The sequence below is a fragment of the Pseudopipra pipra genome, chromosome 13 (assembly GCF_036250125.1).
Source record: "Pseudopipra pipra isolate bDixPip1 chromosome 13, bDixPip1.hap1, whole genome shotgun sequence".
Lineage (NCBI taxonomy): Eukaryota > Metazoa > Chordata > Aves > Passeriformes > Pipridae > Pseudopipra > Pseudopipra pipra.
The window spans coordinates 16,886,494-16,910,274 of NC_087561.1; the positions used below are offsets into that span (position 1 = coordinate 16,886,494).

Here is a 23,781-nt window from a genome sequence, read left to right on the forward strand (position 1 = left end):
ACAAAAGTTGGGCTGAACCACAGTGACTTTGTGCATGCTTTTACCAAAATATCACCCACTTGGGACTAAGACCCTGTGGCAGTATAAACTAATAGCTTATATTCAGTAGCTGCATTAGTAAAAATGAGAGAAGATATTAAATGGAAACTATTTGGAGTACACCAGGAAGTCCCAGGAAAGCAGGGGAACAGACAGGTTTGGTGCAGCTTTTCCAGGGCTCCTGTAACTGAGGAGCTTCCAGGTCCCCATTGATCATTCCTCTTCACACCATGTGTATAAAATAGCAATTGGAGGCTTCAGGAGTGTCATGTCTGCATGATGAGTCCATCAATTTTCCTTGGCTGCAGGTTTCCCTTCGGTGGCTGGGAAGTAAATGATGGGAAGCTGAAGGAGAAAGCCGTAAATTACTGGGCTCTGCCAACTCCAATATCCACAGCCTGACGGCTCCTGGGTTTGACAACAATCTGCTTGTCAGTCTCTCTTGCAAAATATTAACATGCTCAATTATCAGAGGTGTTAGTCAACTGTTAAATCTGAGGATTGAGCAGTCCAAAGGCCAGGGATGGGCAGGCCCATCTTCCCTTCCTGCTGCAAAGCCTCTGCTAAGGCTCAGGAGCTGCTCCTTCTCTGCCTGTGGTAAGAGTTTCTTCAGGGTTAACAGTATTTTTGGGGAAATTCCGTCTCCTTCTATGAGAAAAATGGAAAGCAGGGCACAAGTGTTGTTGCTGGATTCCCCTGGGTGCAGCCTGAGCTTCTGGTCGTGGGAATGGGCTGTGCCCAGTGCTCCCCAAATCAGTCTCTTTGAGCAGGCGGAAAACAAATCCTGTACTTTAACAAAGCCCCCAAGTCTGGGAGGAAAAGCCAGATCACCTTCACTGAAGAGCATTTTAATAGCTGGTAACTCAGGTGTCTCCTAATAGACAGCCCAAAAACTCATCTTCCTCTGAAAGACCCTTTGGGAAAACCATCCCATTTGAGCTTGATTTTCTCTGTCTTCCTGTGCTTTTCCCCCTCAGATCTGTGACCTGGTGCTGGGATTTGGACCCGTTGCCTCCATCAGACAGGGAACAGTCTCTAAAGTTGGAGAGAAATTCCCAGTGCAGTAAAGGTGGGTTGTTCATTCTCCCACCTCACCCCAAAAACATGAATTTTAAGATCATTTTACTGTCAGTAATGGAGGGAATCCATTTAATTTAAGTTACAAGGCCTCTCAAAAATTCCTATGAATTCCTGTGGCTATAATAAGTCCTCCTGTAATAACATCTCTGGTTAAATAAGCACTGACCACTGGTTTAGAAAGTTCTGAGACACCTCCCATCCACTCATGTTGGCAAGTTTTTTTATTGTTTGTGTGGAATTTAAAAAGAAAGGTGTATTTTTAAGCTCACTACTTTGCCTCAGGCAATGATGATGAGCATTAGTCCTTCTCCTCCTGCTGTAAATTAGGATGGGCTACTGCAGATAAGGGTGTTGTGCTAAATATTAGAAACAGTCACCTGGAAACAAATAAAAGGGTGAGCAATAAGCACATGCAAATTTATCCCCCATTTCAAATGTGCTAGTAAATGCTGACTTTCATAGCGGGAATGTGGTGCAGGAGGAGGATGTTGGGCTTTGCAATTACAGTCCCAATCCATTCTCCAAAGATTAAAGTTTTACACAGTGGTTGTTCTGGGGAAATTTGCTGAATCCTAATATTTAAGATGAAAGCATAATGAAGGATGATTTTTTTTTTTTTTTTAAGAATTGTCTGATAGGCTTGATTTGCTGGTTCTCACTGAAGCAAAACTTCCCTCTGACTTCAATTATCAGTAAATTATGTTGACCTCAATAAGGGTTTTTGCAGAACTGGACCTGTAGCATGAATAGGCTGTTCTGTGCAAAAAAAAGTGACTGCATGGAAATGGCATCTTCTTACTCATCAGTTCTGCCTCCCGAGGGCACACGAGCTGCTGCCTCTGCCTTTAATGACAAAAATGAGCTTTTGCTGCTCTTTCCTCCTGTGAGACCTTCAGAGCTGCTGGGACTGGGCTGAGAAGTTGTGCAACAACGTGAAAGTCTGGGTGAGAACCACCCTGTAGGGCAGTGGTGTCCCCCTGGTGCTCCACACCCAGAGGGCTGTGAGTCCCAAGGTTGTCCCCAAAAAGGCTGTGAGCCCCAAGGTTGTCCCCAAACCCCTTTCCCCCCCATCACAGTAAATCAACCATCATTTTCCCAGTGGGCTACTCCAGACTGAGAGCTTTAAACTCTCTCTGTTTGACATCCTCCTGATTTATTGCATTTGTAAAGGTGACCTTAAATATTTTAATGGTAATAATTCTTTCAAGGGCTTGAATCAGTAAATGTGCTGTGTTCATATTTTGGCATTATATACTGGAGGCAATTTAATCCATATAAGCAGTTTCAGTGATATTAACACTGTAGGCAAACTGATACTAAAGTTTAAATGTCAGAGAGAGTTTTCATATTACATCTAGTGCAAACAAAGCATTTTTTCTCCAACTACTGACGCATAAAATACCAGGAGATAGTAAAGACAGAGAGTGCCAATGAATCTGAAATAAACAGGAGGTGAAATTTATAGTATTTTCAAATATGTGCCCTATCCAAGGACTGCTGCAGCTGCACAGATCTATAAAATTAGAGATAAGAGGAAAACCTTGTAGTGCTCCACTATAAATGCACCTCCACCAGGGTATCTATCTGGATTTCTGTAACTCCTTGGAGATTTACTGTTTCCCCTTGGATTTATTACCCACTGTGCATACCATGGATGGTATCTTACATTCCCTCCATTGGCCTGTTCATTATTTAGTGACAGGTCCCAGTTATAATCCCTGAGCAGGGAGGTGCCATCACGTGGCCACCCCCTCGTAGGAGCAGAGAAGCTCTGGGAGGATCCCACCAATATTTATCCAGGGATGCTCTGGGAGCTGTGGATTCAGGCAGGTTTCCATCCTCTGGCCCCAAAGCTCTGGGTGGCTTCTCACACTCCGTGGCCGGCCGAGACTTTGCCTTATTGGGGAAAAAAAAGCAAGGATCGGGTAAAAGGATGAGTCTTTTATGGTTTCCAGCTTACAGTGTTGGATAAATGATGGGATGATGATGGACTGGGTGGGATAAATGATGCCTGAGGCTCTCCAGAGCCACTGGTCCTGAGAAGGTGAACCTGAAACCAGGAGCTCAGTGGCACCAGCTCATAAAACCCGTGCCATATGGTCAGAAGGTTTATTGTCCAACCCCATAAAGCACCAGGGATAATGTGTGTGGAAACACGGGCTGCTTGTTTGGGTGTTTTCCTGTTAAGTAACCTGAGCTGCTGTGAAATGTCCTGCTGGCATCACTGGGCAAGAAAAGGGGCAGTTGTAGGGAGCAACTCACTAAAAATAAGTAAAGCCAGCCTTGAGTGATGTGTGGGAAGTCACAGGAGGAGGAAACACAGGTGCTGTCATGGGGGAAGGGAATGAGCACTGAGAAACAAAATTTATGAGCTAATGATGCTCCTTTTTCTAAGGATTTTTTCCTTGTTTTAAAGCCTCCGAAGCTGTGGTGACCATGGCTCCTGGGTATGTCCATCACTGTCACTTAGGTACATGGGATGGGGTAGTGGAATTGGCAGTGCCCCTTTATCCCAAGGAATTTCGGAGGTGCCTCAGACAATTTTAGACAAATCCTGCTCCTGGGGTGGTAAAAAAGGTCTTCAGGCTTCATCCTTCCCTGGCTCCCAGAGCTCCCAAACTAAGCCCTGCTAGACCTTGATGAGATGTCCCAGACCAAACCAAGAAGAGCTCAAGACCCCATGGGAGGAAGGGACAGCCTCTGTCAGGAGCAGTTTACCTCTAAAACTGAAGAGAAAATGAACGTGCTCAAAAGCTTGTTGTGAATTTCAATCTTCTGCTGAAACAGAGCCAAGATCATTAATTCATATTCAGATCTCTAATCAATATTTCGAGAAAATCAAAGTGTAAAGCTCAACCTGTATAATGGTGTTTCTGTCTTCATCCTGATTGCACTTAATTTCATCAGGGTCACACTGAAGAGCTCAGCCTTGTTTAATTCTGAACTCCAATGACAGTCAGAGGAACGTTTTTAGCTGTGGCTCTGCAGGATTTTTTTTTTTAGTCAAAAGCAATTAAAAGGCTTTCTTTGGCCTCCTTAATTTGGCAAACTAAATAAGGTGTTCTCATGGCTTGTTTCTCCACAGAAGATTCTATCACCCTGTTTAAAACCATTTATGGAATGACTTGTGAGAACTGCTGCCACCTCGATAGATGATACACCAGTAAATTAAAGGCACATAAAATGATGGATTCTGATAGAATTAAGAGGATATAAATTAATTGGAGACTTTATTGCTGTTTCTGTTTTGAACAGGGTACTATGGCAGTACATTCTGGCAACAGGCTGGAAAGGTAAATTAATCTTTATGCATCATCATCAAGCAGTGTAAACATGGCCAAACTTAATTAGGACATAATAGGTTGGTAAGTGTCTGCCCCTCAGAGGTGAGATTGCTCTCTGACAGGTGATCACAGCCCAGAGGACTATCAGGCAAGGTCTTCTTTCAAAGACCTTGTATCTCTGCAAGCCTCTGACAACAAATCCTATGGAAAAACCACCCCAGAGGCAGCTTTCCACAGTCCCAGGGACAAACAGAAATGAAACATGGCCTGAGATTGCACTACTTTGGCAGTAGAAGCTCTTGTTTTACTGCAAAACCAGAATAGGAGTCATTCAAACCTCCAGCTGGGAGCAGGATGGAGGTGCTGGGCACCCCCAGTTCATCTTCCCACACCTATGGGCACCCTTGGGTGGGCTGGGAGGGAAACCCATGAACTGGGCTGAAGTACTCGTGTAAAAACAGCAAAAATCTTACTTGGCATATTGTCCTTTAGAAATTATAGCACATGAAGGAGAGAAGTGCAATACAGCATCTCTTTTCCCCTTCTATTTCTGATACTAGTTTTTGTCATTAGCAGCTCCATTCCTGTGGGTTTATCAACCCATTGAAACCTTACCTCTCTTTTCATGGCAGCATTTGAACTTATACTTACATATACAAGCATATATTTATCCTTACTAGACATGATCTTGCTTCTTTAGTGGCCAAAGTTCACTAAAGGAACACAAGACAATAATTTCTATTTTAAAAACAGCTGCAAAATGTAGTTCAGGAATCTCTTAGGTTATGGGGGGGGGGAGAGGGGGGTTGTGAGAAATTTTGGGGAACTGATGCTGAGAAGAAAATGTGTTTTATTGAATAGTTTCAGTCAGTCTAGATTTGATGTCTGGGCAGAAGAAAATTCAGGCCAGAAAGTAAGTTTTAGTTTTGGGGCAATTTTAGTTTAGTCTAGTTAGTCTAGTTTAGTTTAGTTTAGTTTAGTTATTGCAGTGTATGTTTGGTGTCAACACCACGGTGGTGACAGGGGTATGAACTGGTCAGATGTGGAGTGGCAGATCTTTTTCACACTGTCAGGCACCAAAAGGTGTCTTAATAACTGGCAATCAAACAGCAGCATGATCTTGAAACCCTTGCTACTTCAAGGCACTTTTTGGAGTTCAACATACTTGTCTTTATTTCCTGATAATTGTGCTCAGAGTTTGCTGCTGCTCGATTGCCTCAGGAATTAGGATATGCTTTGAGAGCAGGGGGAGGACTCCCCTGCCAGCACAACTCTGCAGAGCAGAAAACATCTCTCATTATGGAAATTATCATAGATGTTGTATGAAAGGGGGGGGAAAAATCATTCTAAAGCCATGGTAAAAGTCCACTGCAGAGCCCCAAGGAGGCCACTTGAACCCACCTTGATAATCAGAATAAAACAGAAGGAAATACACAAAATGTTAAGTTCCAAACTTTATTTGGTCACTAGCATCCTTGCAGAGGGGTTCTGTGTGCTTTAATTTCTATTTCAATTTTTCAATTCATTTTTTAATTCCCTCTTTGCTCATTTATTCCGTGTTTTCCTCATTGTTTCCACCACCTAAAACTAAACCAGTTTAATCCACCTATACCTCAAAGTCAGATTCCATCCCTGCATCTTGCTTTTGCATTTCCACTCTTTGATAATAGCTTTTGCTACCAGCCCAGTTTAAATTCTTAATTTTGTCTAATTCCTCTAAATGCACAATGATTCTTCAACTGGAAAGGAAAGAGAGGAGCTCGGAATGATCCATATGTTGAAGTACTGTATTTTCATCATTTAAATGATGAACTTCCCATCAAATATCCACAAATGTACATTCATGACTCCCATCCAATGATCTATTGGCCAGAGGCACATACATTGTTTTAATTTATTTTGGAGGAAAGGTGCTTTCCTGCCGAGTTTGGATAAGCTTTCTCTGTACCAAACAGATGTTCAATAAAAGAGACTTTACTGAATATGACATATAAACACAGGGAAAGAGAAGGAAGGAAGGAAAACTACAGGCTGTGTGGATTCCCGGTTCATCAAACAACAGGCCACAGTTTTAATCAGGACCCTGATGTCTTGGAAGAAGGTAATGTTGGCACGTTGCTTGTGGTGGAATTTGCTTTGGTGAACCCACTGAGAGATCACAAAGTCTCCCAGTCCTCTGATGGATGTAAACAGTTCCTCCCATCACGGAAAAAACACCTGGAAAATTTTAATTGCGTGGTCTGGGAGAATTACAGGGGTTGGTTTGGAGGTGGCACGTGAGGGTTCCTTCCCCACCACCCAGTTTTGCTTTAGGAAGAAAAAAGGGTTTCTTCAAACACCCAAGTCTTGCATCTATTCAGGCTCTTCCTATTTGGAGAGAGGTGCTATTTAAGGAGGCATTGAGGAGCACAAAGCCAGCCTGATTCATCGGGAGATCAAAGAGGGAATGCTGCCTTTGAGATAAAGATGGCTCTGCTTTGAAAGGCTTCTCCTTTGTTCAGGAGCTGCCACGGGATGTCCACCCACCCTGAGTGGGAACCTCCTCCTGAGGGACACACAGGGGGAAAAAAGCACCTCCTCTGCCTGCTCCAGGTGAGCTGAACCTCGGGGGCGAAGTGGAAATTTTGGATGTTTCCATCAAAGTGAGACTTCGTGCCCGACCTTCTCCAGACCTTCCCGGCTTCCCGGCCAGATCCCAGCAGGGCAGCACGACGGGGTCCACGATGTGCTCCCACTTCTTGACAGATAATCACACTCAAAGCTGCATCTTTTCCATTTTAAGACCCCACTGAAAACCTTCTTATTTGCAAGATGTGAATCCCAATGGTGATTTTCTAAGGAAGGCGAATTAACATTTTCCACCCACTGTGCTTGTCCAGGGACAGCTCCTCACCAGCTTTCCTCACTCTGCCTTCCAGTACTGATGTGTCAACGTGGGGAAAACCTGGAGTATTTCAATACTTCTGTGATCATTTTGGTAAAATCTGATGATATTGAAGGCAATGGGGAAGCAATAATGTCCCTGTCATAATAAATTATTTTATATCCCAGCCCTCGGTGTGAGCCACCAACCACCCAGAACCAAGTGTGAATAAACAGGAGTCTCCAGTATGACCCTGTGATGATTTACTGAATCGTTACTACATGTAAGTATCTACAAGCAGGAGCACCAACTCTCCAATGCCAGCTGATGAATTCAAACATGAACTGAAGTTTTAAAAACACTGAAGCCTGGGCAGTGTTCAGTGTTTTTAACAAGATGGATTGGCAGTTTTAATAATTCCCAGATCCCAAACACATATGAAAAGAGCCCTTGATGAGAAAGGTCTGATTACAAATAACCTGCAGAGAGATGAAAGTTCGTTTTTAATATCTGTTTTTTTAAGTCTGCTTTAGACTTTCAAGAGGCTTCAAAAGAAGGCAAAGACTAGAAAACAGTTTGATTTAATACTGTTAGATGTGTGAAATAAAATGCTGGACAATAAGAGATGTAAAACAAGCAACAAGTGCAAGTGACTTAAATCAAATTAAAGAGCTAATTGAAAATAATGGAATTAAAACCTTTTTTGGTTGTTTTTATTCATCTGGTTTTCAGCACTGTTTGCAACAGCATTTTTTTTTTTATCTTCTTTACTTTGAAGAACAAACTTTCTCTGCCATGAAAGACAATGATTTTAATCAGGATCTGAAATGTCATTCCATGGGCTGGAGATGGTAAATGCCAGGCAGGAAGAGAAGCACCATCAACACAAACCAGCAGGGCAACCACAGAGCTGTGTGGCCTTTGTCTGTGGAGTTTTCTGATACAACACCATGATACTGAGGTGCTTTAGCTCCCTTTATACTGATCCTCAGCAACACATCTTTGCTTTCATTCTCTGTATAAAGGAGTTCTCTTTTTCTCTGCTGTGGCACACTCACAGCTCCCACTGAGCCAGTCCCTGACTCCAGGGAGTAGCCACGAGGTATCCACTGGTATCACGTTGTTCTGAGGACAGTTTTTGTCTGGATCACCCAACATGGAGCCAGCTTTTTGTTTTGTTTCATTTTTTAAATGGACTTCAGGGCATGTTTAAGCAACTGAAGAGAAGTGGGCTTGGCATTGGATTACTTAGGTGGGGTTTTTTACCTGATGTCAAAGGAGTGACTCCTCTGCAGGGGGATTGGTGTGACTGCAGACCTGCCTGTGCTCCAGGGTGTTCCTGGTGTGTGGGAGACCAGGTGTCCCAGCAGAAACATGAGTGTCCCTATGGCTCTTCACTGTCCCACTTCTGTCCCCCTGCCCAGTGCCATTGCAGTGCCAGGTTTTCTCCTGGCTCTCCTCTGTCCATTCCCAAGCCTTGTCCTCGTCCTCCAGCTGGTTTTGAGCTCCAGGGCAGGGATGGCTCAGCCTTTGCCCACAGGGGTTGTGAATGCCAGAAGCCTTCAGTGCTCAGAAAAATCCTGTTGAGTAGAACTGATGATTTAAAGGGTCTTGGCCAAATGAAAGGATAATTCTCTGACTGCAAAGTGCACCTGCAGGGGGATGTTACCTACAGACCTTGGATGAGGCTTGGCTTCGCAGGGTAAAATTCAACCTGAGCCCACCAACCTGTTAAAAGCATTTTGTACAGAAAATTCCAGCATAAATCCCTGTCATCAGTGGTCAGAAAGTTCCCTCCTTTTTTTTTGACTGGAAGCTCACAGAAATAACTTCCTTATGGGCTTCAAAGACGGGCAGCATGGAGGGTTCAGCTGGTTTAGAGGTTATTTTTGCTTTATTCCATCCTGCACACAAGCAAACCAGGCTGGGAGCAACCTGGTCTAGTGGAAGGTGTCCCTGCTCATGGCAGGAGGTGGAATGAGATGATATTTAAGGTCCCTTCCAACCCAAACCACTGCAGGATTCTGTGATTAACTGTGCTGCCTTTCTCATGGGCAGCTTAATTTTGAATCTTCCAGAAGAACAAGGGAAAAACCAACTGAGACAACGTGAGGACAATTCCCCTGCTTGTGGGAATGGTATTTTTAAATGGAATTATTCCCCCTATGTGCTGCTCTGCTGCCTCCTCATTAGAGGGAGAGGAGAAGTGGGTGTGCTCAGTCCTGAGCTCTCATGATATGTGTAAAGAAATCACTCCTGGTGCTAAAAACCAAACTGACACTGCCCCTCAAGTTTGGTGAAATATCCAATCAGTCTCAGTGAGCTTTTGAGGGAAAAGGAATAAATAAAATAACACACACACACACAAAAAAAAAAAAAAAAAAAGGGGAGGAAAAAAAGAAGAGAGAAAACTCACCAACCCCAGTGTGTTCCCATAATGAAGGGTCTAAAAATGCCCCACTCATTGATGCAAAATTACAGTTATTGTTTATCCTCCTTCTACTTCACACAGCTTTATACAATACACACCACGAAAATACAAGCAAACAACCGACACATTAGTTAAGAGACCTTCCATTTTACTTTGGCAGTTCACGATAATGGAATTTAATTGTGGAAAAAGCTGAATAATTTTAGCTGAATGTCATTTGGTTCATTCAAACTGGGAATCAGGGACATTTTTAACAAAGGTTTTCAAACTTCTTTTGAAATCAGGAAGCTGCTGTGCACAGATAAGGGGAGAGGTTTGAGGATTCTCTATCAGAAATTTCAAGGTTTTTTCCATCTGCTTTTTCACATTAACTGGTAATTATCCAGAAAGGCACATAATAGTGCAGAAATGACAGAAGCTGACAAAGGTTTTCCTAAGATATGTAAATTGTCAGTGATAGGCAAGGTGCAACAGAAAGCCTTTCTACAGCACAATTATTTATGCCAGTTCCATTTGCTTTTAGGTAGCGCTGATGGTTCCCCGGCACCGCCGCCTTTATCACGGGCCCTGCACATTCCTCACCACCAGCACGCAGGGAAGTGGCAAAATCCGGGCTTGGAGCTTGGTGGTCTCTTCCAACACCTCTATTTTCCATTAAATGCACACACGGGGGCCTGTGGAGACATTTCTGAGGAGCCTCATGTTTGTTATAACCTCCCCCTGCTCAAGTAAATAGGTGAGAAATAGGGAACTTCCTACTGGAACAGCTTCCATGTATTAGTTCTGGGTGGTTTAGGAGTCCACCTTCCCCACAGCAGTGCTGTTTGAGGGAGGAGGTGTTATAACACTCTGAGGTTCATTAGCCCTCTCTGCTAATTGCCTAATTTCAGCAAAGAGGTGAACCCGTTGAAGATGCTCAGACAAATTCCCTTCCCCCAGCTCTCACTGCCCAGTGTGTCTCTTCCTGGGGGTGGGAATGGTGGGTGCTGGGACAACCACTCCATCTGCTTTTAAAAACTCGGTCTGGGAACACAGAGCCATGGAATAGTTTGAGTTGGAAGGGACTTTTTAAAGGTCATCTCGTCCAACTCCCCTGCAATGGGCAGGGATGGCCAAATTGGGGTATTCTTACTTTACATTCCTTGAGGGAAAGAAGATCCTCTCTCCCTAAATTGCCCTGGCAATTTTAGGAATTCTTACCCATAGGAGTGCATGACATGTCCCTGCAGGTCACCAGGGTGGGCTCCAGGTCTTGAACAGGGTTTTCCACAGGTATTTTCAGTCTCTGCTGTACAGGCAGACAGACTGAGGTTGATAAATGCCTCCCTTCCATAGAAGAGGTCGGGTTGGCCTTCTGAGTCCTTCTGGGAAGTTAATTCATGTTTAAGTAAAGAGAGAGGGGCTGTGCAAGGGAGAAATTCCTGCCTGACCTCCCCCCCCCCCCCAATTCAGCTCATACAGGAATCACAGGTTTTAATTAACCTTTTCTGAGAATAGGACTTCATATGTAACTACATATGTAATGAGAGGTTACAAGATCTTTAATGGATGGAAGGACTTTACCTATCAGTCCCTGATGGAGTGGCACCAGAGGTATTATGGTGGGATAATTACTTTCCATCCCCACGTGAGTGATGTTAAGTTGCCCTGATGGGAGGTGTTTCCATGTGTGTCTGGGGGGGTGGAATTAATTTCCTTTATGGTAATATTAACTTAATGGGTGCTGAGAGAAAGTAAACAAGATGCAACACAGCAGAGTTATAGAGAAAAAAAAACAAGATTGCATTTGAAAGTCAATGGGCTTTGCTGTTTTCTGTAAGGACCTTGTCTTCTCTCTGGAGCTTTGTCTTCCCAAATCAGGGAGGTCAAACCCCTGTGAAAGGCTTTGGGGTGGATGGAGGGGAAGGATTTGCCCCACCAGATCCATTGAGGCTGCAGCTGCTGCCTGAGGAGGGTCTGTCCCTGCAGGAACCAGTCCGGGGTAGGGGGGTCACTTGTTTTCTTGATTTTATTTTATTTCATTTTTTTAAGATAGATTTTCTTTTGGGTGCTTTTACACCATAAAGAATCAACAAAGACTTTCAAGAACTGCTTTACTTGGTCAGTTTAACCTAATCAGGAGGTGAAGCTCAGGGGCTTTGGGTGGAACATCCCAACAGCTGATTTATGGAATCTTCAGCCAAAAAATGTCTCCTGTGCTTTGTGTCCCTTTTGTCCCCATTCCTGTTAACTCCCAGGACTCCTTCCTTTCTCTGAGCAGCCCCTGGTAAGTGCTGGAGGGACAAAACCAGCAGCTCCAGCTGCTGACACTGGACTGTAGCTCCACTGACACTGGAAGAGCCAAACATGAATGGAATACGTTTGGGTTTTTTTAAACAGAAGTTGATATATTATTAATTGCAAGAGGAGACCACCCCAACTAAGCCCCGTGGGAGACTCCAGGACAAGCTGAGATGGGGGACCAGAGCCCAAGCCCAGCTGGAAATGCATTTTGGGAATGTGCAGGTTAAATTAGGTGCCTGGGCCACCAAAGTCATGCTGGTATTTATACAGAGCATTCAGAATATTAAAAAATTGCCTGAGTGTTAATTATGTCCTTAAACTTTCTGGATTTGCTTTGGGTTTACTTTTTTAGTTTTTTTTTTCCTAGATAAAGTTAAAATTAAATCAAAGCTTACCAGGCCTGTGAAGATGGTCCTAAGTGGTGTGTGCACAGCAGAGCTGAGGACTTTGGAACTGTCACGCATAGACACTGTTAGAGCTGGCAAAAGGACTTTGGAAAGGCACTTAAGGACAGAAACCCTGAGGATGCTCAATAAATAATCCCAGGAATGATGCTGTGAATGTGACTTTGCCCTTGTTACACATTTCTGCTCCTCCTTGTAGTGACATTTTGGCCACTGTGGCACTACCAGAGACACTCCTGAGCAGAGAAGGTGCTGCCAGCCCCCAGCCCTGCGTCCTGCCCTGAAAACAAGTCCTGAAAGAACTTTCTAAGCCTCAAACTACCAGAAAAAGCCTGAAAATAAACCATAGAGGAGCATCTGCCTGAGTTTGCTGCCAGTCCAGAGCCTGGTCCCCCCTCCATGAGCCTCCCATGACAGGGAAAAACATCATCACAACTCCTGTGAGCAGTTGTACTTCCCCAGCAGAGCTTAAATTTTGGCCATTAAATCATTCCAGCAAGATACTCACCACCCGTCTCCAGCCAGAGAATTATTTACTAAAGCTATTCAGCAAATAATTGGGAATAATGAATCCATCAAAGGAAATTGTGCAGTGAAAAAAAGAGGTGAAATGCACTGGAGGAATTATTCACTTCAACTGATTCACTCAGCCCTGTGAGCAAAGAGCTGAAACAATGGAAGGAGAGAAGGAAAGAGAAAATAGTGATGGTGCTTTAAAATGTGATGTTTTGATTGTCCAAAACCTTCCAGCTTCTGTGATGCCAGAGCTCCCCAGTGTCACACCCAGTGTTTTTGGGGCAAAGGGGTGGAAATCAGAGCAGGGAAATGTGAGAATCTAAAACCACAGAAATTACCAGAAAGAATCATCTTGATTATCTGTTATTGTTGTTTTGAGTTTTGTTTTTCTGTAGCCTCTTGTTAGACTTTGAAAGAAGAAAAGGGGAAAAAAAATATTAAACGTATTTCAGAGTAATTGAACTGTGTTCACATAACTTACACTAAAATTATTTTTAATTAAATGAACTTCCCCTGTTTGTAGCTGGAAGGTACTTGTGTGAGATAAAAAACTCCATTCTAATAACGCTGAGACTCACCACCACTTAATTAGCATCACAACTCAAGGCAGGAGGATGAGCAGGGAGGTGGGTCTGTGCTGCTGGGTGGGATTTTGGGCAGGGAAGGTCCCTCCTCCAGCTGCCCCATCCCAGAGCCCACCCGGCACCTCCAGGGACACCGGGAGGGGAAATCACGCCTCGTATTTGACACAGTTTGTGGCAAAAGCAATTATAATTAACATTATATTAAATATTAAGTCAAGATCATAAAATGTTGATTGGTACTGATTAGCTGTGTAATCCATAATTAGAAATCACTGCACCCTTCAGCAGGTACTGTAGTGCCTCAACTCATGATTTCACTGCTAAATTAAGCCAGTGATTCAGCTTTTGCCCTGAGTTTTACTTTTGCATTTAATTTAGGGCAGAAGCACATTCAGGCAAAGAAAGGCACAAGATCTGTTCCTGCTGAGGCTGTTCCCAAACTCTCCATCCTGAGGGCTCCCCATCCTTTATACACCCACGGGAAGGCAGTGGCCAAATTGCCCTCGGCCATCCCCAGCCCTGCTTTGGTTGTGTCTAAAAGACAAAGGAAGAAGCACTGGAACAAACTGCCTGGGGAAGTGGTGGAGTCAGCATTCCTGGAGGGGTTTAAAGGATGTGTAGAGGAACAGACTGTGCCTGAGGAGGTGGGGGAGTCCCCATCCCTGGAGGGATTTAACAGCTGTGTGGATGTGGCACGTGGGGACATGGGTTAGTGGTGGCCTTGCAGTGCTGGGGGATGGTTGTCCTCGATCTCAGAAGGTTTTTTCAACCTTTATGATTCCATGACCGGATGATCCCATGAAAAATTCCTTGTGTATTTACTCACAAAAGCTTGAGGTGAGTGTATCTGTGCCCTCCTGGCTGTGCCCAAGCCAAGCAGACAAACCACCATTAGGCAGCTCCAAGATAAGGATTTATTTCCAGCACAAACTAGGACACCTCAGCAAGGAGGGATCAGGAGAAGATTCTTTATTCTGAATTGATTTTAGAAGACCAAACCTGCCTGTATATTGTTCATTAATGGGGTGGAAACACCGACCCTTTGGTCAAACAGCTCTGAGAGGTTGGTGGCTCTGGGCTGGAGAGCTGCTTCAGGAGGGGGGATTATTTAGGATGACTATATATTGAATATGTGAATTTATTAAGGTTTGCTGCAGCAGCCCTGCTTTCCCCTAATTTTATGGGTCCATTTATCATGGATATCCATTTGTAATGGATAATGTCATCATTGCACACTGAGAGACGCTCAAGTTTTGTTAAAGTAAGGAACGAAATCCCCTCACCACCAGGTTTTATGTCTTTGCTGCTAATTTCGGTCGCTGAGACCCAGCTGTGATTATCCACAGTGTATCTGGATAAAAATAATAAAGTCTGGGGGATGAAATTCCAAGCCTGTGGCAGCCTGGCTGTACCTCCTGGAACTCCAGCAGCCTCCTTGCAGCACTGCAGATGAGCTGGTCCAGAGGGACCTTCAGAGGCTGCGCTGGGCACCCGCTGGCAAACCCTGGGCTAGAGACAGAAAGCACAGGCAGCATTTCTTCTTTTCCAAAGGCACTTTGGAGTCTTAGGGAAGAAATCTTTTCATCCCTGCTGCAACTGGAGCAGGCTGTGTTATCTTTTGCTCTGATTACCATTGCCTGGGAGAGGGGATGAGGTGCTGGGCCGAGCCCGACGATCCCAATCAATTAAATCAATGAGGCCGTGACGCTCCGCAGGTTCTCCCTAACCAAGGGTTTGGCCTAAAAGGCAGCACACACAGCGTTGGGAGGGCACATGGAATCACAGATAACGTGGCTGCTGGGCAGGCTGAGGAAAACAGGGAACCTGTGCTGAGAGGATCCACATTTCCCTGCGATGGGCACCGTGGGGTGCGGCCCTGGAGGGGGTCAGGGAAGCACTGCACCCTGTGATGCTCACACACTTTTAATTATTCTTATAATTATATTAAAGGCTGTATTTTTATGGAAATGATGGGTTCAAGATTGCATAGCTCATCTTCTTTTAAGAGCTGCTTTTGGCTATTCCAGGGAAACCACTATGTTCTCCCCTGCTGCCCTACCTGAGCTCCTTGAGCAGAGATCTTTACCTGTCCCACTACAAAGCATCCAAACCCCTCTCACTTCCTTCCCTTGGGCATCCAACAACCTGAAAACACAAGAAAGCACCAGAAAAACGCTCCCAAACCTTGTGTGTTCTTTGCTGTTGATAGTCGAGGGACTACCTCTGAGCAAGCAGCTAAATAAATACATTTAAAAATTTAAGCAGATTCTCATGCCATGACCAGTAAAAACAAGGTATTTCTACTCTTTCAGCACACTGATTTGAAAAACAAATAGTAAAAAAATGAAAGCAGAATGTCTTCCCTGTATCTCACCCTTCCCTGGGCAGCAGGGAGTTGTTTCTCTGGGCACAGGGTATAAAACTGTATTTGCATCTGCCTGTGATGTACAGTAAATCCCTCCATCCAGCAGCCAGCCTTTGGCTCCTGGAATACTAAAAATGTCGATTTTTTTTTTTTTGCCTGCAGAACCAATGCATTAACTCAGAGAAGGGGCAGCAGAAGGAAAGCCTGGAGCCACTGCCCACCCTGCAACTGGAACAGGGTTTGAGCAGCAGAGATGCAAGAGAAAGAAAAAACACCTCTCTCAGATGGCTGCAAAGAGAAGGTCTCTGCAGTCACTTCTCAAACACTGAAGATATTCTCATTTAAAAATATCCACTTAAAGGTAGGTTTAATCTCCAAATGGCATTTTCCACTTTAAAAAAAAATAAAAAATCACATACACACATGCACAAAAACCTTCAAAAAAACCCCTCTCCAGTTATTTCCCCTTCATTTTTTTTCCCCCAATTAAATTAATTTAAAATGAGTGGAAAATGCTTTATGCCCTAAGAGCCTGAAACCTCTGGTGTCAGCTGAAACTGGCACTTCTGCTCTCAGCTCCAGCCCTCCCTGCAGGCACCTCTGCTTTGAAGCCTTTGAAGTGTTTGTGGCACAGGAAGAGTCTCTCCTCAGAGAACACCCCTCATTTTATATATATTTAATGTGCAAAGTGTGTGTGAGTGTGTTTGTGTTCCTACAACGTGGATTTTCACCGGGCAGATGGGAAAATGGAGAAGAAATCTTGACTTGCAGGACAAAATTCAAGTAAAAATCACTGTCTTGTTGAGAGATCTTTGAGATCTTCCAGCCTTCATCCACGAGGTTATTTCAGCATCCTCCTGAGGATGCAGTTGAAATGATCTGCTGGCCTTCAGAGGGACCAAAACAGTTCTTTTAGTGCCTGTAGGACCTGCTCTCACCTCTCCCAGCATCAGGATTCCCTTTTAAAGGAATTTCCTTAGAAAAATGCCATCAAAGAACACCATGGAAATGCCACCATGGAAACACCAGGAGCAAAGTAGCTGAGGGTGCCTGTTCTGGCTGGGAGCTGCAGGGCAGCTGGAATAACCCCCCTGAGCTTATTTTGGGGATGTGATGCAAGAGAAATGCAATAAATTTGATTAATGGTTGGATTTGGGGGTTAATTATTTGACTCACAACGTAAGGACCTCGCTTGTGGAAACGAGGTGTGATGTGGGAGACAGCACCTGAGGTGGGCTGATGCAAAGTCTCCACCTCAGCACCCAGCAGGACCAATTTTGAGGGTGATTTGTCTAAATTGTTACGTTTCCCTTGTTTTTTTTGGCAGGGAAATATTTAGAATCAATGCTCCTATTTCAGAACGTATTTATTCACAGTGCCCTGCAATTATTCCAGCCTGTAACCAGTGAAGTTTATTCAGTAATAAAATCTTAAATCAGCCAGTTCAGCCAATGTTCTTTGAGCCCTGAATGCTTTGGTGAACATCTTCTCCCCCTGACTGGTTTTTAAATACAAGAAAACCCCAAAAGTTTCTTACAACATATCAAATGGAAAAACAATCATGTTCTGTGACTCTACAAAACTGTTTCTGAGGACATGTGATATGTTTTGCCAGGGAAATGTCCCTGCCCCTGTTCCAGGGGTGGCTCTTTCTGCTCAGCATTTGTTGCTTCTTTTAATGTAAACACAGGGAAACACTGGATAATGGATAGGGAAAATAAATAGACAGGGAATATAGAATTAACCCTGTGTTTTTCACATGCTTGCCCTTCATGCCACTTTATTTTTAATTTTTCTGGCTTTTCTGAAGCCATCCTTGAGTCAGCCAAGGCCAGGTGAGACTTTTTCCTTCTCTGCTGATCCTGAACCTTATAAACCTTCAATTTACTCTTCCATAACCAAATGTTTAGTACCTACCAGGTGGGTTAATTAAAGTGCATTTTTTACAGCTCTGATAATAATCACTACTACAGCACCACAGCAGTGGCTGTAGACTGGTTTTTCATTTGATATTTCTTTTTAACAGTGGTCACACTGTTTAACCCACTGGTTCTTTCAGGTCGAGCCAAAGGTTCTGATCCTACCTGGAAATATCAAGTTCCAAGAGATGAGAGCATCACGTGCACTCATGGCAATTCCCAAACTAAATGCAGCAGAGAATTTTGGATATAACTAAAGAATAGGTGATTTTTAATTTATTTTAAGAGGAGGAAAAAATCTTAGTAGGAAAAAACAAAATATGAGAAGAAAGAGAGAAGATCAGTGAATGTCCAGCATTGATTTAGGAACAGGCTCTGCCAAGCAGGGGAAAAAGGAGCCCTCCCCAGCCCATTTAGTGTATGGTTATTAGTATTGATATAGTATTTCCCTTGGCTCCCAAGAGAAAAATTGGGGAATGAATTAGGAAAAAAAATAATACATTTCTGTGAATAATTTTTTTCCAATTCAGACGGGTTTTTTTTTTAGGAAACGGGAGGGGAAAAAAAGAAAATCTGCTTCTCAAATGTCAAGGACTTGAAAGACTAAAAATACATCACCGGAATAAATAAATTAACCCAGCCGACAGGACTGATGCTCTGCAGGCATCAGGGATTAAATAAATTCACTAAATTCAAAGTGGTATTGCAGATAAGAGCTCTTTGTGCTGCAGCATGTACAGCTTATTGATTGTAGGATTGAGGTGCTGTGCACTCTTGTAAAAGGGGCTGGGGCTGATAGGGCTTAATCCTGCCCTAATGCAGAGCCCGGTGCCCAGAGCGTGGGGCCAGCCCGGATTTCCTCATTTAGTTTAATTTGGTTTGGGTCTTGGTTTGCTGCACCCCACCTGTGCCTCTCCCTGGGCAGTGCCTGAGGGACAAGAGGCACTGCAGAAGGTGCTGACTTAGCAGGATGAGGGCTGGGGCAGGAATGCTCCTGGGAATCTGCCTGGGTTGTCTTCCATAGGGATGGGAAGCCTCGGCACCTCTCGTGTTGCATAGGGGGGCTGCAACCCTGAGCTCAGGGGATGGAGGGACCTTCTGGGGGGAGATCCTTGTTCTGCAGCCCCACCTTTTGTTCCATGAGCCCACCAAGGCAGCAGGAGTGTGTGTGACCAAGGTGAAAACACTGTTCCTGTCCAGAGAAGACGGATTTTTCCAGACAAAAAGAAAAAATGGAAAGGTTTAAGTGCTGCTGGGTCAAAGCAATCCCAGAGGGGATTATACACGTGGCTGGAACGAAGGTTGGTAAGTTCCTGTCAACCTGTTTTCCATGGCAGAGGGGGTTTTCACCCTCCTGGTCAGATCTGAACTGCCAAATTCACTCCACACTAATACAGAAGGACATTTCTTTCCTCCTCTGGAAGCTCTCCTGCCTCTGGTTCTTAGCTCAGGTCTGTGCAGGTTTCTCCGAAGAGCCAGCAGAGCTCTCCAAACACAGAATTTTATAATTTACCAAGAAAGGGAAAACCCTCCAGGCCTCTGGGAGTGTGAGAAAGCAGCTGGGCATGGCAGTGATGCTCTCATGGAGTGCTGGTCTCCTGGTCCAGGTCTCCTTGAGTCAGGTGGTCCCAGGTATCAGCACCTTCCCAGCCTCAGGGAGTCCTTGGGTGTCAGTTTTCTGGTAAAAGAGCTGATCTGACCAACAGGAAAAACTTTTATTATCTATTGTTGTCTACCAGGTATGAGGGAAAATCTCCCTGCTATGAAAGAAGGAGCTACAGGGACTTGACTTTTGGGTAACCTCCTCAAATCCCTGTATCTCTCCCTCAGGTTTGGCAAATCTCCCAATTTCCAACTTCACCAAAATCCAGCCTCTTAATCTCAAGACACATCATCTCTCCTACGTAACTCTGCCTCCTGAGCACGATCACAGGGCCTGCATTTCAACACCCAAGATTCATTAATATTTCCTGCAGAGTGTTCAGTAAGTAGCAAATAAAGCAGGAAGTGTCCCAGATGTTGGAAAGAAAAAATGGAATTATTCATTGCTTACTAACATCAAATGCTAATCTGAGAAAAGCATCCTTGAAGAAATCCTTGACTAAAATTCATCAGAGTGATGTGAAATCACTGTTTTAATTATGCATCTTTGAATGTATTTATTAGTCCCGGTTCTGATCTGACTTACAGATGTTTAACAGTGATAAGGGTCTGCTGCATCTTCGGAATTACTCGTGATTTATAATGACAAAACTTGGATCAGAATTAGGTCCTTGTCACTACTCTATAATATCCTTTCATCAAACTTCCTCACATGCAACAGATGAAAGCAAAAACGTGGTTTCTGCAGTTTCAGACCTCACCACTGAGCTCGTTAGGTTGGGGTTTGAAATTTCTCCTCCAGAAATGATGATTCTCGCACAAAATGTTGTCTGTGTGAGCTCTGCTCATCACAGGAAACTCGAGAGCAAAGGGAACTCTTTATTCCACCAAAAAGGTGTGTTTGGGTAACCTTGTGCTGGCTATAAACGTGGAGTTTTAATAGAGGAGTCAGTTCTTCAGTTATGCAGCTCTATAATATCATTCTCTCTTATTGTTGTGACTATTAGATGTATATCTATATCTAATACTGGGAGATTTGTCAAACCTATGGGAAATAGGGGAATTTGATGGGGTTACCCAAAAGCTCAATACCAGATGACTATTGGAGAGACTGTGCTCAATACCAAAGATATTTAAAACAGAACACTCTCTATTCCAGACTGATTCAAAGCCACCTGTGTTTCCAAAGAATGATGGAGTTTTAAACTACTGCTTGTTCTAGAGCTGATCCAGAAAGAGCAGGTCTCCAGGGATGGTTTACTCCCTAAGGCATGACTGCATGATTCAGCTCAATGTATTCCATAAATGCCTTGATGACATTAAACTAAATTTTTTAAAGAACAGATGGAGAAAGTTAATAAATATTTCATTCTATAATATAAAACTCACTTCTATATTCACAACTTCAGGGATGCTCAGCTTCACAGATACCAATAAGTCTGATGGATTTCTTGCTGCATTCTCATTCTTCTGCCCTGGTGTCTCTTATGGGATCATCATTTCTGCATGCTTGGTTTGTTTTATGGGATCAAGGAAAGGCAAGTGACTGTAAATCTTGACCTCCTCTGCTCCTGGATTATATACTTTTATTCTTTGTGACCATAAGTGTTCGTCTCTACACTGAATAGATAATTAAATGACAAAAATTATTCAAAGGGAATTTATAGTGAGAAATTATCCCTTGAAGAACTGATAGGGCACAGGCATAACCCAAGGAGATACCAGGAAAAAATCCAGTTTAGAATGGCCAAATAAAACACTGAAATATCTGTGTATTTATAAACGTCATGAAAACATCCATTTCCTGGGAAAAAACACAGTCTTTACCTGCATATCCCAATTCTGTTCAAATAAAATTTCTATGAAGGGAAAACAGTGTGAATAGTGCTTAAGAACTGGAGACCAAGCCAGTTATTCATATGAAAGAACTAATCTTTCCATGTGGGAATTACAATTTCTCACTCTATGTATGCCATGAATCTTGTAAAAGAATAATTAGAACTTGCTCCAAAAGGAAAGAAACGCCAGACTTGAATAATATTTTAGGAAGAGCATTAACAAACAGTTTTATACTGCCAACAATCTTCTAGAAGAGATTTACATTCCATTATTAATTAACTGTACTGAGTCAATAGCATGACATAAAGCTCAGGAGATGTATGTTTAGCACAAACTCTGACATTCAGGAGAACTGCACACATTTGGAGGAAGTTTGATTTAAAATTTATGCAAACGAGCTCAGCAAGCAAAGACCCCACAAACTACTTCAAAGCATCCCCATCCAGCCCGAAAAACATGACAAGATCAAATCTTTGTCATCTCTCAAGTGTCTTTCCAAAGCTCCACATATTCAGTGTAAATTATATCCCCCCCCCCCCCAGCACCTGGATGGTTTGGTGTAGAATTAGGGATGCTTTGTTCTTCTGACACTGCCACGTCAGACAAGGGGCACCTGAGTGATTGGAAGAATTTAAATATACCTAAATGACATGGAAATTGTCCTTGTGGAGCTGACTCCTGTGCAGAGTCCGTAGAATACGAGGTCCCACGCTGAGCTGGCTCACAGGGTCGACCACAACCAAGCAAAGAAAAAATACCAGGGCTATTGTCCCCTTCCCCTTTCCCCCCAGCTCTGACCATCCTTCTGGCTTAGGGTTGAGAAACCTCACAAAACTGTGTCCAGGGAAAATATTAAATTCAGAGTAACGACAAAAATTATTCCAAGGGAATTTATAGTGACAAATTATCACTTGAAGAAGTGATGGGGCACAGATAATCCAAGGAGATACCATGATATTATGCTATTGTTTCCACCTCCTTTTCCCTTAATTCTGGCCATCTTTCTGGTTTTGGGTCGAGAAACCTCACAAAACTGTCTGCAGGGAAAATATTCAATTCAGAGTAACGACAAACATTATTCAAAGGGATTTTATAGTGAGAAGTTATAAGAACTGATGGGGTACAGGCATAACCCATGGTTTCATTGTCCCCCCTCCTTTTCCCTCAACCCTGACCATCTTTCAGTTTTTGGGATGTGGATCCCCACAACACTGTGTCCAGGAAAAATATTAAATGTGGAGTAACACATTGCTGTAAAGAAATACTAATTAATTCAGGTTAAGTTTCATGCCACAGAAATTGGTTTATTCCCTTATTGAAAGTTAGGTTAGGTCCAGGTAAATTTGTATCTTCAGAATCAGGGCTTTTAAGGAAAAAAAAAAGTTTCTCGTGTTTCCCGACATCCCATTAAAAAGGTTGTCCTTTGACGTCAATTAGAGCCAGCTAAGGAAAAAAAATCATCCTTAATTGCTTTTCAGAAACAGACATTAGAATGTCCCCCTTGCAGCCAGATTCGATTACCTTTTACAAGAAACAAGGATGCTGGGAATGCCATAAAACTCCGGCTCTGCTGAATATGGATGTGGGGCTCTGCTAACAATCCATGGAGCTGCTTTTCCTTGGGCTGCAGGGAAAGCTCACACAAAGCCCACAGACACCCCTAAACTTCTCCAAAATGTAAAAATGCTGAAGCTGGGTTAGCATCTGGGGCTGGTTTTGGGACAGCTCTGCAACGGAGCGAGGCTGGGAGAGCTGGGGGTGTTCACCTGGAGAGAAGAATCCAGAGACCTGAGAACTCCTTCCAGGGCCTAAAGGGGCTCCAGGAGAGCTGGAGAGGGAGCTTGGACAAGAGTCTGGAGGGACAGGACAAAGGGGACTGGCTTCCCACTGCCAGAGGGCAGGGTTAGATGGGATATTGGGAAGGAATTCCTGGCTGTGAGGGTGGGGAGGCCCTGGCACAGGTTGCCCAGAGAAGCTGTGGCTGCCCCTGGATCCCTGGAAGTGTCCAAGGCCAGGTTGGACAGGGCTTGGAGCAACCTGGGCTGGTGGAAAGTGTCCCTGCCCATGGCAGGGGGTGGAATGAGATGGATTTAAGGTCCCTCCCCAGTCAGACTATTCTATGGATGCTCAGTGCTCCAGCCCTGCCTCCACGTAAGAGCGAGTGTAATTTACCCCGACGATTATAGCTACAAAAACGATCTAGTCCTCAAAAACTTGTGCCTGTTTCTTTACATCACCAAAGCCTTCTCCAAACTTGTCTTACTCCAGGGACTCCATAATGTCTCTGCCCACCAGGAAGAAGAGGAGTCCAGCCAGCAGGACCAGGGGCACCCCGGCTGCGGCGAACATGAACGACCACCCGTAGTAGACGTGCACGGGGACGTCGTCCAGGCACCTCTCGCTTCTCTCCAGCAGGATGTACTTCTGGAAGTCAGCAGCAAACTCCTTCCACATCACGAAGAGAAACACCAGCAGGAGAAATAAACCTCCTGGAAAGGGAGACAGAGATGAGTCATTGTCTGCACATGGAACACGGGAGTAAAAGTAAGAAGAGATCTCAACAGATCTCCAG

At 43.9% G+C, this 23,781-nt stretch overlaps 1 protein-coding gene and 1 long non-coding RNA gene across 5 annotated transcripts in view; one reads left to right on the forward strand and one right to left on the reverse strand.

The window, feature by feature from the left end:
• LOC135421553 (uncharacterized) overlaps positions 1-23,781 on the forward strand; it is a 23,939-nt gene continuing 158 nt past the window's right edge. The window contains exons 1-4 of one of the 4 annotated variants that reach the window (XR_010434067.1): positions 1-636; positions 1,017-1,108; positions 4,375-4,412; positions 16,012-23,753. This is a non-coding gene — a long non-coding RNA (uncharacterized LOC135421553). Of the gene's footprint in view, positions 637-1,016; positions 1,109-4,374; positions 4,489-6,403; positions 6,757-6,904; positions 10,215-16,011; positions 23,754-23,781 lie in introns of those variants that run through there. The other 3 variants (XR_010434070.1, XR_010434068.1, XR_010434069.1) reach the window with 3 other exon arrangements.
• Positions 22,488-23,781, reverse strand: part of LOC135421552 (transmembrane protein 182-like) — a 16,282-nt gene continuing 14,988 nt past the window's right edge. The window contains exon 5 of the mRNA XM_064670149.1: positions 22,488-23,698. Coding sequence (XP_064526219.1) covers positions 23,469-23,698 — 230 coding nt within the window. The 3' untranslated portion in view covers positions 22,488-23,468. The remainder of the gene's footprint in view (positions 23,699-23,781) is intronic.